At 53.1% G+C, this 14771-nt stretch overlaps 3 protein-coding genes across 44 annotated transcripts in view; all 3 read right to left on the bottom strand.

Moving 5' to 3' along the window:
* The window catches only part of ATP6V0E1 (ATPase H+ transporting V0 subunit e1), a 380972-nt gene that overhangs the window by 121408 nt on the left and 244793 nt on the right, over nt 1-14771 (bottom strand). The gene's annotated exons all lie outside the window — the stretch shown is intronic.
* RPL26L1 (ribosomal protein L26 like 1) overlaps nt 1-14771 on the bottom strand; it is a 287969-nt gene that overhangs the window by 57681 nt on the left and 215517 nt on the right. Inside the window, exon 1 of one of the 41 annotated variants that reach the window (XM_050793321.1) lies at nt 2847-2850. The exons of the other annotated variants lie outside the window; for them this stretch is intronic. The gene's annotated coding sequence lies outside the window, so the exon portion shown is untranslated. Of the gene's footprint in view, nt 1-2846; nt 2851-14771 lie in introns of those variants that run through there. 41 annotated transcript variants of the gene reach the window in all.
* The window catches only part of ERGIC1 (endoplasmic reticulum-golgi intermediate compartment 1), a 122848-nt gene that overhangs the window by 42132 nt on the left and 65945 nt on the right, over nt 1-14771 (bottom strand). For both annotated transcript variants that reach the window (XM_050793246.1, XM_050793245.1), the window contains exons 3-4: nt 13855-13927; nt 1719-1813 (exon numbers count right to left, since the gene is read on the bottom strand). In XM_050793246.1, the coding sequence (XP_050649203.1) occupies nt 1719-1813; nt 13855-13927 (168 nt within the window). The remainder of the gene's footprint in view (nt 1-1718; nt 1814-13854; nt 13928-14771) is intronic.

The following is a 14771-nucleotide window of genomic DNA, read 5'->3' on the forward strand; positions in this document are numbered from 1 at the left end:
CCCACAGATCCAGCAGGGCATGGCAGGGCACGGGGTAGAGGTTGCCTGGCCCCTCCTGGAACCACATCTCTTCCCTTTCCTACCCCACTGGTCCCAGTCCTCTGGTCTGACTAAGAATTTCCTTGTTCCAGAGATACAGTCACTCCTGAATGAGAACCTGCCAGATGAATTATTTTTCTAAGTGAAAGAAAAAAAAATAACAAAAAATAAGACCGACCTATTTCGACAGGTTCCCTGGCTTGGGGCCCAGCGAGGATTCAAAATTGTGACGTAAATCTCACCCAAAGCAATGACAGGGCTGAGACTCTCCCTATCTCTGGCCGGAGGTGCACCCAGTGTTCTCTCAGCTGTGTCCTTTAACAGGAAGAGGGGGTGGGCAGAGAAGGGCCTGCAGCAGGCTCCGTGCCAGGCTGGGAGGAGGGACGGCTGGAACCCCAGTCCAGGAGAGGGCGCCCAGTCTACTCGCGGACGAGTCTGGGGACAATGCATTAGATTCTCCCAAGAACCTCAGACAACAGACATTACTAAGCCCATTTTGCAGATGAGGAACCTGAAGCTCAGAGAGTCACCTTAGCCAAGGTCACAGTTTTAGCCAGCAAAGGAGCCAGGATCTGACTCCAAATCAGACTTCAAATGAGTTTTGTTTTGTAGAAGTAATTCACTCTGGGCCGGGCACGGTGGCTCATGCCTGTAATCCTAGCACTTTGGGAGGCTGAGGTGGGTGGATCACCTGAGGTCAGGGGTTCAAGACCAGCCTGGCCAACATGATGAAACTCCATCTCTACTAAAAATACAAAAATTAGCTTGGCATGGTGGTGCGCACCTGTAATCCCAGCTACTCGGGAGGCTGAGGCAGAAGAATTGCTTGAACCCGGGACGCAGAGGTTGCAGTGAGCCGAGATCACGCCACTGCACTCCAGCCTGGGTGACAGGAGTGAAACTCCGTCTCAAAAAAAAAAAAAAAAGATTTCATTCTTTTGGTTAAAACAAAATAGGTGTGAAGTCAAAAAAGGAATCTCCCAGCCCTCCCCTGTCGCAGGTGCTCTAGAGCCCTGTCCTGCACTCTCATGGATGGTGGACCAATCCGGCTTCTATAGGTGTCGGCCACCAACGACTCAGAGCTGCACTCTTCTCCAGATGAATGCTCTTGGCTGACCAGAGGTCTTCTTGCTTGAGATGCTTGGGAGGTGATGTGACCCCTGCCACACACACCACTCTGCAGCCATTACCCAATGACATGGATAATAACAGCCTGGTCCCATTGCTACTGGGTGTGACAAATGCTATGGTGTCATTCACACCCCCCAGTATCCTGTGAGATCAGGCTGAGTTTGGACTTCAGCTGAACACACATCTTTGCTTATCCTCTTACACTGCCTTATCCTGCATCTCTCACTCCCTTACAGCTTCCTCCCTCAACAAGTCACTTCCATGAGACTCAGGCTCTGCTGCGAAGCTGTAACATGACCCTAAGAGACTCCCTGCCTCGCTGCACCCACACAGCTGCTCTCCAGAGGTAACCCCCATGAGTAGTGTCTTGTGTTTTTTATGCCAGAAAACCTCCAAGTGCATGCATACTCATTATATTCTCCTCCAAAAAAGAGTGGGGAGAACCATGTGTTGGCTTGGCTTGTCCTGGAGATCTTGCCACTTCTGCATACATGCATTTGCCCTGAGGAGGTGTCCTGCTGGAGGGAGGGACTGTGTGGAGTACTCACACTCGCAGTGCAGATTGGGTAAACTGATGTTCAGACTGACATCGATCTTGCCCCCGCTGTCCTTGTCTGGGTCATCGACGTAGAGCTCGTTCACACTAGGGGAGAGACAAGTATAGGAACCTTTGTTGAGATGGGGACGAAGATCTCAGCTGCAGGGGACAGCCAGGGATCACTTCACTTGGCGACCACAACTTAGATAACCCAGACTCCATCTGGGCAGAGCCTGCACTTCCTGTGCCCTCAGGCATGGGTCTAGGTTGCACTCTTCAAATGCAGCCTTACCTCTCAAGAGGGGAGGGCTGGACCAGGCGCGGTGGCTCACGCCTGTTATCCCAGCACTTTGGGAGGCCAAGGTGGGTGGATCACCCGAGGTCAGGAGTTCAAGACCAGCCTGACCAACATGGCGAAACCTCGTCTCTACTAAAAATACAAAATTAGCTGGGCGTGGTGGTGCATGCCTGAAATCCCAGCTACTTGGAAGGCTGAGTATCATGAACCCAGGAGGCTGAGGTTGCAGTGAGTGGAGACTGCGCCACTGCACTCCAGCCTGGGCAGTAAGAGTGAAACTCTATCTCAAAAAAAATAAAATAAAATAAAGAGAGGAGGGCTGGGGATAGCATAGTGGTAAGAGCATATCTTTCAGAGTCAGACAGATTCAAGTTCAAATCCTGGTTCTGGTACTTGCTATGCTCACCTCTGTGAACCCACCTGTTAAGTAGGGATAACACCACCCACTACAAATAAGGTGGTTCGAACACTAAAATGAGAAATAGGGGTCTTATGAGGGATCAGGGCCTGGTGCCAACAGGCACAGAGGACCTTACCGCCTCCTCTCTTGAGGTCCCCTCCCCCCAGCTGGGAAGCCAGGAATTCCCTGATGCTCATCCCTAGGGGCAGAACCGGTTCTGAGAAGCAACTGGATGGCTGTATTAATTTCCTGTGGCTGCTGTAACAAATTATCACAAAGTGAACGGCCTAAACCAACAGGCATTCATTGTCTTACGCTTTCGGAGGTCAGAAGTCTAAGACGGGCTGTGTTCCTGGGAGAATGCGTTTTCTCGCCTTTTTCAGCTTCTAGGTGCTGCTTAGGCTTGTGGCCCCTCCTCCCAATTCCAAAGCCAGCAGCTTCCCCCCTCTCTGACCTCTACCTTTTTTTTTTTTTTTCCTTTTTCTGAGACAGAGTCTCGCTCTGTTACCCAGGCTGCAGCGCAGTGGCACGATCTCGGCTCACTGCAACCCCCACCTCCCAGGTTCAAGCGATTCTTCTGCCTCAGCCTCCCGAGTAGCTGTGACTATAGGCGCGCGCCACCACTCCAGCTAATTTTTGTATTTTTAGTAGAGACGGGGTTTCACCATATTGGCCGGGCTAGTCTCGAACTCCTGACCTCGTGATCCACTGCTCCGCACTTCCCCACCCCACAACCCTCCCAAAGTGCTTCATCTGGCCCACCTGGCTAACCCAGGATCCTCTCCCCATCTCGAGATCCTTAATGTAATCACATTTGCAAAGTTTCTTTTGAATACAAGGTAACACGGCCACATGCATCAGGATCAGGGACCTAGACATCACTGGGGGCAGGGAGTCATTATTCTGTCGACCGCATGGGCCAAAGTTAGGGGCAGGTGGCTCCACAGACAGCCATGTCACCTTGCTGTCAGCAGCACAGTGTTGGCATCTGTTAGCAATCCAAATTTGCTCAACAAATACTTTTTGAGTACCTACTACCTGTCAGGAGCCAGAAACAGCAATGAATCAGACAGACGCTGTCTCTGCCCTTATCAAGCTTATAGACACAAGAACCAGACATCACTCAGCTCCTAAATAAATATGCTGCCACTCCCAGCGCTGATTACTGCTTTGACAGAAAGCTGCAGGGGGCTGTAAGAGGGACTACAGGGCCACTGACCTTTGGGGAGAAGGGGCTGGGAAGACTTCTCTGAGGTGTGACTGAGGTCTGGGGGATGCGTAGGCATCATCCTGGCAGCATGTGCAAAGGCCTGGAGGTTGGGGAGGGCACAGTGGGTTTGGGGAACTGAATGAAGGTCACCATGGTTGTAGTGTAAGGAGGCTGCATGAGGCCTTTAGACTTTTTTTTTTTTTTTTTTGACAGAGTCTCGCTCTGTCCCTCAGGCTGGAGTACAGTGGCATGATCTCGGCTCACTGCAACCTCCGCCTTCCGGTTTCAAGCGATTCTCCTCCCTCAGCCTCCCAAGTAGCTGGGACTACTGGCTCGCGCCACCACGCCTGGCTAATTTTTGTATTTTTAGTAGAGGTGGGGTTTCACCAGGTTGGCCAGGCTGGTCTTGAACTCCTGACCTCAGATGATCTACCTGCCTCGACCTCCCAAAGTGCTGGGATTACAGGCATGAGGCACCATGCCCGGCCGAGGCCTTTAGACTTGATAGGAGCACAGCCACGGAGTCAGGCTTGCACTCTCCTGGGCTCCCTCTGGCTGCTGCGAGCAAGACCCACTGGAGGGGCTGCTGTGCAGGAGGGAGACCAGGCGGGGGATGGCGGCGCCTTGGACGGGGTGGGATGGGAATGGAGAGGAGGGGGGCTGCAGGAACCCACCTAGAGCAGGCAGGACTTGCTGATGGATGGGACTGGGGCAGAGGGAGGTGAGGTGAGCGGGGAATGCAGACACACTGCTGCGTTTCTTCCTGGACCCATTCTTTGGGCTGAGAGCCTCTAGAAGAGGAGCAGGACAAGCAGGAGGGAGAGGGACTGAGAGATAGAGGCTGTGCCGAGCCCAGGTGTCTTGGAGGCATCCCGGAGTAGCTGCTGGGATGTCTGATGGCCGCATCTGATTCCCAATAACGCCCCCCACCCAGAGGGAACCAAATCTAAAGGCCTGGCCGGGGGGAGGGGGCAGCTGAAGGGGGCAGTGCTTCAGGTGGCTGGGCTGTGGTTAAACATTTATTAGGCCCCTTGGGTCCCGTCCCTCGGCTGTAAAATAAAAGAGAACTGCTCTATCTAAGCAATGAAGACTCCAAGAAAGCTTTGTAAATGGCCACATCTTAGGGAAAGAATGAGTAGGACCAAAGCAAAGGAATTTCGTTTTTACTAAGACCACATCTTTGCACCCCTAGCACCTGGTGTGATGCTGTTCACAAGGAACGGTGGGCTCTGAAAGACGCCTAGGACCTGTTTCTCTGTGGGGCCCACAAGGATATTCCCAGAGACAAGTGTGCAACAGATGGGCCCCCACTCGTTAAGTTAGGAGGCTGACTACACGCATTCACGCCGTCCCGTGTGCACCTGTGAAATGCCCTGAGCCCCATCTTAAAACCAGGAAACAGGCTCGGAGAGGGTGTGTCCCATCCCCAGGGTCACATGCTAGCAAGTAGCTGAGCTAGAATCTCAACCCGGGCTTTCCACAGCTCAGGCTGCCTCCCAGCCCTCTCCTCAGCATCAGGGTCAAGGAAGAAAATGAAGGAGGGCCCTGGTCCTGGGAAGCCTTAGGATGGGAGAGGGGAGACACGGGCCTGCGCTTGACCTTGCTTGTACTGTTGGCTCCAATCAGAGGCCACCAAGAACGAAGAAGCTGGAGGGAGAGGGGCAAACAGGAGCCCAGGAGGCAAGAGACAGGACTAGCTGGATTTCCTAGGCCAACTAAGAATTCCTAAGCCTAGCTGCGGAAGGTGGTTGCACCCACCTTTAAACACGGGGCTTGTAACTCAGCTCACAGCTGACCAATCAGGTAGTAAAGGGAGCTCACTAAAATACCAATTAGGCTAAAAGCAGGAGGTAAAGAAACAGCCAAATCATCTATCGCCTGAGAACACAGGGGGAGGGACAATGACCGGGATATAAACGCAGGCATTCGAGCCGAATCGGGCAACCCCCTTTGAGTCCCCTTCCTTTGTACGGGAGCCCTGTTTTCACTCTATTAAATCCTGCAACTGCACACTCTTCTGGTCCATGTTTGTTCCAGCTCGAGCTGAGCTTTAGCTCGCAGTCCACCACTGCTGATCGCAGCCGTCACAGACCCGCCGCTGACTTCTCCCCCTCTGGATCCAGCAGGGTGTCTGCTGCGCTTCTAATCCAGCCAGGCGCCCATTGCCGCTCCCGACCGGGCTAGAGGCTTGCCGTTGTTCCTGCATGGCTAAGTGCCCGGGTTCATCCTAACTGAGCTGAACACTGGTCGCTGGGTTCTACAGTTGTCTTTCATGATCCACGGCTTCCAATAGAGCTATAACACTCACCGCATGGCCCAAGGTTCCATTCCTTGGAATCCGTGAGGCCAAGAACCCCAGATCTAAGAACAAAGACCCGCCGGTTACAGGCCCGAGGAGGATCCGCCTCCCTACAGCCAAATGCTCTGCCCTGGCCTTCAGCACCCAATTTCTACCCCAGCTGTAATTTGCAACTCTGGAGAGCTGCTGAGTAATGAAATTGCTGGGTGATTAACACACAGTCAACTAAGGAGAGCCTCAGCTTCCCTTCCCAGCCAGGAAGCCGCCTGGGACTCTTCCTTGAAGCAACTCACCTTTCCCACCTGGCGAGGCTGGGCCTCCACACAGCACTGAGGGATTGTGGGATGATGTCATCCACTGGCAACCCTCTGGAGGTGACCTCAGCCAAGAGCAAAGTGAATCCCAGGTGTGGTGCCAAGGTGAGCTCACCCACAAGGCCCCAGGAAGCCTCTCCCAGGCGTGGGTCCCTGTCTTCCTAACCAGAATAAGCACAGAACAGGCTCCGCAGGACTAGAGGGCCACCCAGAACAAGGGGGCAGCGGTGCTGGGCAGGGACGGCCTGCGGCGCTCTGGCCAGGCTGGTTATGTAAGGCTAGAACTGGCTGCTCCCAGGCTCCTTCCTGGAGGGCCCCCAGGCTGTGGGATAAACACAGTTCAATCACCTGGGCTGCCTGATGAGGTCAATAAAGCCGCCTTCGTGTCCAAGGCAAATGTTCCCAGGCTGCTGGCTTCCTGCCACCCCAGCCAGCGCCACAAGCTCGCCCACAGCCACCCCATGGCAAGGGCCTGCCAAGGCTAACTAACTTCATTGGCTAGGGCTGAACTGATTTTAAAAGGCCAACGGGCTGCCAGAAATCAACCCACCTGGAAGAAAAGGAAATGTTTTTTGTGGATTCATTGTGGTTTGAGGACTTCCATGGGCCTGACTCCCGTCACCAGTGTGGGCAGTGGGAAGGCCAATGGAGACAGTGGCAGACAGGTGTGGGCTCACCTCCTGGCTCTGCCACTTAGAAGCTGGGAGACCCAGGACACACTGCTTCACCTCTCCCAGCCTCAGTTTCCTCATCTGTAAAACTGGAAAAGCTTTCAATCAGTTTGAAAATAGGCAAAATTAATCTATGGCAACGGAAGTCAGAATAATAGTGGTGGGGGCTCTGACTGGGAGGGGCTCAAGGGACCCTTCTTTGGTGATAGAATGTATTATGTCTTCATCTGAGTGATGGTTACACGTGTAAACACAGGTGAAAATTCATTAGGCCTCTACCTTAAGATTTGTGCACTTTGTTGTATGTAAGTTACAAACACCTCACTAAAATAAGAAAATAAGAAAGGAAAGGAAGGAGGGAGAGAGGTAAGGAGAGAGAAAGAGGAAAATAAGGATAAAGATTCCATCTACTTCACAGGCTGCTGGAGGACTGCCAGGTCAAGCTGTTGGCTGCCCCAGGGCAGGAGAATGAGTGAGTGAATGAGTGTGTGTTAGTGTGAGTCAGTGAGTGTGCATGTGTGAGACTCACCTCTCTCTCGAGGGCTGATTCCAGACCCTTCTTGGTAAAGAAAATACAGCATCGCGAGGGAAGCCCAGGCTACCAGGGTTCAAATCCTGGCTCTGCCACCTCTTGGCTGATTGACTTGGGCAAGGGGCTTCCCGTCCATCAGTTTCCCCAGATGTAAAATGGGGACAATCATAGTATCTATGCCATGGGGTTGCTGAGAAGATCAAATGAGAACAAGTGCAATGCTAAGTGTGGTCTTAGTAAACAGTAAGTGCTCAATAAATGTCTACTGTTTTATCATTATTATTAATATTGATGCTCAATGAGTTGATCTAGTGTTTAATAAGGGTACTGTTCTCCCTTCACATCGACAAAACCAGGCTCAGAGGAGCACAGATGGCTGGCCAAAATCACAGGACCAGGAGGAGGCAGAGGCAGGATCCCAGCCCAAGGACAGGGGGCCCAGAGCCCATGCTCTTTCCAAGGCATTGCACTGCCTGGATGGGATGGGAATCGGTGAAAAACTGAGGGGCCGGTGGCCCTCAAGTGGACTTGTGATACAGGCATCCTAGTCCTTTTTCATAATCTTCAGGTGTGCCCCCCCTCCCCACCGTGGCCCAGGATACAGGAGTGCTTAGGGGTCCAGTTGCGTCTGTCCCACAAGCCTCCCCCACCCCCATCAACACCCCCAGGACGGGGGCTCCATGAGCCTCAGCACAGAGTTTGTGCTCACAAACTTCGGTGGAATGAGCCTGAGTGGAGGAGGAAGTCCTCAGCAGAACTCGCAGGACGCAGGCAAGGCGCGCGCTGGTGGAGCCGTCAGGAGCACATTCCAGGTGGGGGACGCCAGATGGCATCAGGGAGTCAGGCCCAGCGTGGCGAGTGCGTGGGAGGGTGGGGTGCGGGTGGGCAGTGGCCTTGTAGGGAGAGGTACGCAAGGGCCCGGGGAGGTGTGGGTGGGGGGAGTGTAAATGGAATGTGGTGGAGGGCCTTGAAATTCTAGTCTGAGGCATGAGTTCGATGACATCTATACAAAACAATTTTATTTGCTTTTAGAAGAGCCCTTAAATAGTTCAGATTCCTGCCAGAAGTATCTGACCTCCATGCTTCAAAATTTGATCAAATGGAAACTTAGGCGGCAGTGAGGCCCGCCGCAAGGGCTTGGGGTGGGGTGGAGGGAGGGACGGAGATTCTGCAAGCAGCGCTCCGGAACCTTGAGTTTCAAATCCTGACTCGTCCAGGTGGAAGTATGTGCATCTAGCACCCACCACGCGGACGTCTAAAATACATCCCTTGGCAGCCAACCACCGGGTTCTGCCCACCCTTGCTCCAAAGCCAAAGTCCCAGCACCCTCAGCCCCTCTGACTTGGGTCATCCCCCAGCTCCCAGCAGGGCTTTGGCCTCTGGGTGGCCCCACACCAAACCCATCTTCACAAGAGGTGAGCTGCCCGAGACGTAAACCTGTCACTCCACACTCAGACGCCCTCAGGCCTCCTACTGCTAAGAGCTATGTCCTTCATGCTCCTTAATGGGACGCCTGGGGCCCTCTACCCAGCCTGGCTCACAACCCAGGCTCAAGGCAGGCAACCTGAAGACTTCCAGCTCCTCCTCCTGGTTAAGCTGCTGCTCCCCACTCCCGGCCTCCTATGGGGAGCCTGTGAGAACATGATTCCAGGTGACCTCCAAGTTCCCACCTCCCAGGCTTCCATCTGCCTGTTTGGCCACCTCACCCTAGAAGCGTGCATCCAAGTCCTCCAGTCAACTATTCTAACCAAAAAGCAGTGGCTCCCATGAGCCTGGGGCCCTGAAATGCTCGGGGCAGGGAAGTGGGGTAAAACAGAGGAGAGGTGCTGAGTCTGGGCTTTAGCAGCACAGACCTGGGTTTGACTACAGTTTCACCACTTACTGCTTCATGTGGTTTTGGCCGCCTGGTGCCTCAGTTTCCCCAGGTGTAACATGGAGTGAACAGTAGTAGTTACCTTGAGGGGTCCTGCGATGATCAAGGAGATGACCATCATGAAGTGCTGACCTGCTGGGCACAGTATGCACGCCTATAATCCCAGCACCTCGTGAGGTTAACAATTATTAAGAGCAGTCAGAGACTGGGCAGTCAGAGGCTGGAACATTCTGTGGCCAGGTTGCCTGAGGAGGGGCCTGCTCCCTGGAAACACAGAGTTTCAGAACACTCTGTGGAGCCTCTTTCCCAGGGATAATTACTGGCCTGTCCAAAGACAGGTTGGAGCCCAACCACCCAAACAAATGTGCCTCCCGCTCCCCCGCAACCAGGCCCAGGCCAGAATAAGCGTCTTATGTCACTGATAACCACAGGCTGGGGCTGGAGCCATGTTGATCCAACCAACGGTGACCTCATTTCCTTAAGTTACAATCTCACAGTGACAGGAGGGGGCACTGACCCCACTGTAGCCACAAACCTGCCACAGAGGGCCAGCCACTCAGAAAAAGAGAACTGTGACCTTCGGTTCTTCCCAAACCTGCAGGGCTTCCTGGGGTCACAAGCTTCTGACAACTGGAAGACCCCAAAGATGCGATGCTTTCTCCTCTCGATTGCTTAGTAAGTCCTAGGGCTCACCCTGCGGAGGCCCTTCGGGCAATTCCTGCACCTTGGTAAGGAGGCAGCAGGGAGGGAAGGGGGCATTGGGGTCACTGTACCTTCATAGCTGAAGCCTCTGGCCTCAGCTCCGGACAGACCTCTCTGTTCACCCCTGCCTCCCTCCCTCTCTCCAGCCGCTGACTTAGCACAGGGTTAGACTTCAGGCAAATGCTCAAAAAATGTCCCCTCATGTTTTTGTTTTGTTTTGCTTTGTTTTTGTTTGAGACATGGTCTCACTCTGTCTCCCAGGCTGGAATGCCATGGCGCCATCATGGCTCACTGCAGCCTGGATCTCCTGAGCTCAAGTGATCCTCCCACCTCAGCCTCCCAAGTAGCTGAGCCTACAGGTGTATGCATCCATGGCCAGCTAATGTTTTTAAAATTTTTCTGCAGAGACAGGATCTCACTGTGTTGTCCAGGCTGGTCTTGAACTCCTGGGCTCAAGTGATCCTCTGGCTTTGGCTTTTCAAAGTGCTGGGATTACAGGTGTGAGTCACTGCACCTGGCCCCCTTCCTCCCCTCATCATCTAAGCTTTGTACCTCTCCAGGAACTCGGTGGGGTCAGAGCGTCCAGGCTGCCCCCGGGAGACAGGGAGAGGAAGTCCTGGCGCAGGGGAATGGGGAGCAGCGGGAACACACAGTGCTCGTCAGAAAGCAGCAGCCCTGCCCTGGGGAGACTGCAAGAGTTGTCTGGGCTTGCTGGAAGGGCCCTTCCCCAGTGCTCCCAGGCATTGTGCGGGTGGGGCCACACCTGCTCGAGCCTCAAGCTGTGACGTCAAAACTCACTTGAAGGCGGCCCATTGCCTCAGTGCCCCACCTCATGTGGGATGAGCTGGGAATGCCGCCCCACACGCTGTCAGCAGCAGGCAAGACAGGCATCTTCTTAACTCAAAGCGGAAGAGGGGACGAGGAGTTCACATTCACTGAGCACTTACATGCCTAGTGCGGAGCGGCCTTAAAACCTCTTTAAAGTTAGACAGGAACTATGTAGGAAATGAATAAATGCACAAAGAGCTACAGACCTTGTGATATTAAAGTATATCCGGCACTATATTAAGTAGCTTTCAGCTAAATAATCTTGTTTGAGCCTCATAAAATATCCTGTGCCTGCAGCTGTCTCATTTTCTACCCGCTGCCCTGCTTTAGTCCTTGTCTTTGGAGCACTTGCCCCTGATTGATACAGTCTAGTCTTGTTTGCTTGCTGACTGTGGCCTCCACTGGCATTTTCAGCTCCTCCACGTGTGGAGCCACAAAGCAGTGAGTGAGCAGATCCAGCCCTGGGCTCCACGAGCTCATCATCAAGAAGTGAGTCCCAGGTCAGGCGCAGCGGCTCACGCCTGTAATCCCAGCACGTTGGGAGGCTGAGGCAGGTGGATCATCTGAGGTCAGGAGTTCAAGACCAGTCTGACCAACATGGTGAAACCCTGTCGCTACTAAAAATACAAAAATTAGCTGGACATGGTGGCACTCACCTGTAATTCCAGCTACTCAGGAGGCTGAAGTATGAGAATCTCTTGAACCCGGGAGGCAGAGGTTGCAGTGAGCTGAGATCATGCCACTGCACTACAGCCTGGGCGACAGAGCGAGACTCTGTCTCCAAAAAAAAAAAAAAAAAAAAGAAGTGAGTCCCAATTCTACCTGGCCCGTCTGCGTCCTACCTGCTCCATCTCCTACCCTGTCTGCTTGCTCGCTTTGTCCTGGCTGATTGGCCTTCTTCCTGCCTTTTACATGCACCAGGTAATCCCTGCCTCAGGCCCTTTGCACCTGCTGGTGCTCCTACCCAAAACACATAAAGCCACCTGCCGGTGCCTGGTCTCAGCAGATGACACATGTGTGCCTCTGTCACCTTGCTCAGAACATGACAGGCCTGCCAAGCCAAGCAGGTCCTCTCCTAGAGAGTGGGGTACAGCCTGCAGAGGCCACTGGGTGCCTGGCATGCAACAGGTACCTCATAACATCAGCAAGTCTCAACCCCTTGCTGCTCTCCCTGCTTCGACCTCTGATTCGTGATAGGGTGATCGTGAGATGTCCAGTGACCAAGTTGTACAGAGGGGAAGATGCTTGACTTGGATGTGGTCATCTCCCATTGGAGGCCTGGGGCGAATAAAACCCCTTCTTCGAATGCTGCATGGCCACACAGTCATGTCTTGGGAAGCAGACCAACCTCTCCCAGAGCTGGAAGGGAGCTCAGACTCTGGTCTACTCTCCTTCATTTGGCTACCAATACTGAGACCCAGAGGGGTTTGGCAGCTTGCCTAGGGTCACACAGCAAAGTAGTAATTAAGCAGAGACCTGGCCCTGGGTCTCCCAATGCCTTAACCAGTACTCTTCCCACCATTGTAAAAGGTCCCCTGGGCTTTGGTGCCATCAGGGTTAAAACAGGATCAGAGTGACCAGGAAAGGCAAAGTCTCCCATACCAGGGGAGGGCTGAAAGGTATACCCAGAAACAAGGCGAGACCAGCCCTCCCATCTCATAGGCCTCTCAGTGTGCTGGTCAAACACACGTGGGCTCAGGAGACAGGGAAGGCTGGGAGCCACCTCCTAACTATATGGCTGTGGGCAGGTCCTTCCACCTCTCTGGGCCTCAATTTCCTCTTTGTAAAGAGGGGGCAGCTCCCTCCTGGGGCTGTTTGAGAACTAAAGATGGCAATGCTTGTATAATGAGAGTTGTCTTGGGCTAAGCAGCTACGTATTTAGTTTCCTATTGTCTTGTGGCTGAGTGGAGGCAAAGGAAACCAAGAAATCCCATTAGTGAAAAAGAAAATTCCAGTGCTGAGCAGGAGAGTGGGTGGTCAGGGCCCAGCTCTGTGATGACTTTCCGGGCTGTAAACACAGAAGCGAAGAGGCTTTGAAGCCTCAAGCCAGTGCCAAAGGCAGGAAGCTCCTGGGTCTAATTCCATCTCAGAGGGGCGTCCGATGAGGTCGTGACTGCATAATTCCAATGGCATTCTGTTACACACACCCCAGAGCGTTTACTGGGTTATCCAGACAACAGATAATTCTAGGAATCAGGGATGGATTAACTGCGTCACCCACTGCCAGGAAACCTGCACCGATTCCTCACCAAGTGTGGGCCTGAGAAATGGGAAGGGGGTTAGTCCAGGGGGCCGGGTGCTGATGTCAGCAACCTCGCCCCCTCGGGTAGGAAGCTGTATCCATTAGTTTCTCTGGACTCTTCAGCTCTCACATCAAATGACCCTGTGATGATTCAGAGGGAAAAAAGCCCACTGACCAAACAAAGGGATGGCAGAGATGAGCAAATTATTTCTGTTCTTCTGTGAACCCAGGAGAACCCCCACGGAACAGAACCAAAATGTTCTCTTCAGCTTTAACAAGGCAATATTCACTTTTGCTCTGACTTTATAGTCCTTTTAAGAAACAGAAGCACAACCGATGCCACAGACTTGGAGACAGAAGTTGGAAGGTTTGGAACTTTCTCTCCTTTTTAAGACCCCTCCCTCTCTCTTTTTTTTTTTTTTTTTTTTGAGACAGTGTCTCGCTTTGTCACTCAGGCTGGACTGCAGTGGTGCAATCTTGGCTCACTGCAACCTCTGCCTCCCAGGGTCAAGCAATTCTCCTGCCTCAGCCTCCCCAGTAGCTGGGATTACAGGCACGTGCCACCACGCCCAGCTAATTTTTGTATTTTTAGTAGAGACAGGGTATCACCATGTTGGCCAGGCTGGTCTCGAACTCCTGACCTCAGGTGATCCGCCCGCCTCGGCCTCCCAAAGTGCTGGGATTACAGGTGTGAGCCACCTGGCCAAAGACCCCTCCCTCTTCTTGTCTGGGGTCCCAGAACATCCTGGAATGCCCCATCGGGGAAGTATGACTTACACTTCTGTCGTTATAAATCCGGTGAGCTCCGAGAGGAAGAGGAAGAGGATGAACAGGCAGCAGCAGATGGAGACTGGAAGAAACAACAGAAATGCAAACTGTTAAGGGTGGTGGGCACTGATGAAGGAAGACCAGCCTAGAGAAAAGAGGAAAGAGGCCCCAGGACAAGGGTGTGGGGACCTGCCCACAGACCTTCCAAAGCCCCTTCTGACTCGAGCCTCAATATGAAGCAGCCCCACCCCCTGCCTTCGGGGTGCTGGTCTGGCCTCCAGGTGTGGATCAACCTGCCAACATGAGCAAGCCTCCTGGGGTTGGCCCCGCTTCGTTCCAGGAGAGCTCTTTAGTGCAGAGGCCAGCCAAAGGTAGAGGCTGCAAACCGGTGGCCCACAAATGTGTTCTGTTCGGCTCGAGTGATAACATATTTCACAATTTGGAGTCCACCTTGAACAATCAGCATAGTTCACATAAAAGGCCAGCGTTCCGCCTTCTCCAGAAGAACATCTAACCCTTGTTCCCACAGAGGGTCTGAGCCCACGAGTTTGCCACAGGCCCCACCATTCCCTTCTGCCTTTCTGGTTCTGAGGCTGAGGCAGAGTCCATTGCTGTTTATCACCACCCTCTGTGGTGCCATCCATACTGTGCCCCCGTCCTTAGAAGGAGGAAAACAAGGCTATACACAGCGGTGCTTCCAGAGAAGAAATAATTCTTCATGGAAATGAAGAATGGCCCAATAGGTTTATTATTTCTTTATTTTTGAGACAGGGTCTTGCTCTGTCACCCAGGCTGGAGTGCAGTGGCGCAATCTTGGCTCACTGCAACTTCCACCTCCTGGGTTTAAGTGATTCTTCTGCCTCAGCCTCCCGAGTAGCTGGGATTACAGGTGCCTGCCATGACACCCAGCTAATTTATTTATTTTT

Source organism: Macaca thibetana, chromosome 6 (assembly GCF_024542745.1).
Source record: "Macaca thibetana thibetana isolate TM-01 chromosome 6, ASM2454274v1, whole genome shotgun sequence".
NCBI classification, from domain to species: Eukaryota; Metazoa; Chordata; class Mammalia; order Primates; family Cercopithecidae; genus Macaca; species Macaca thibetana.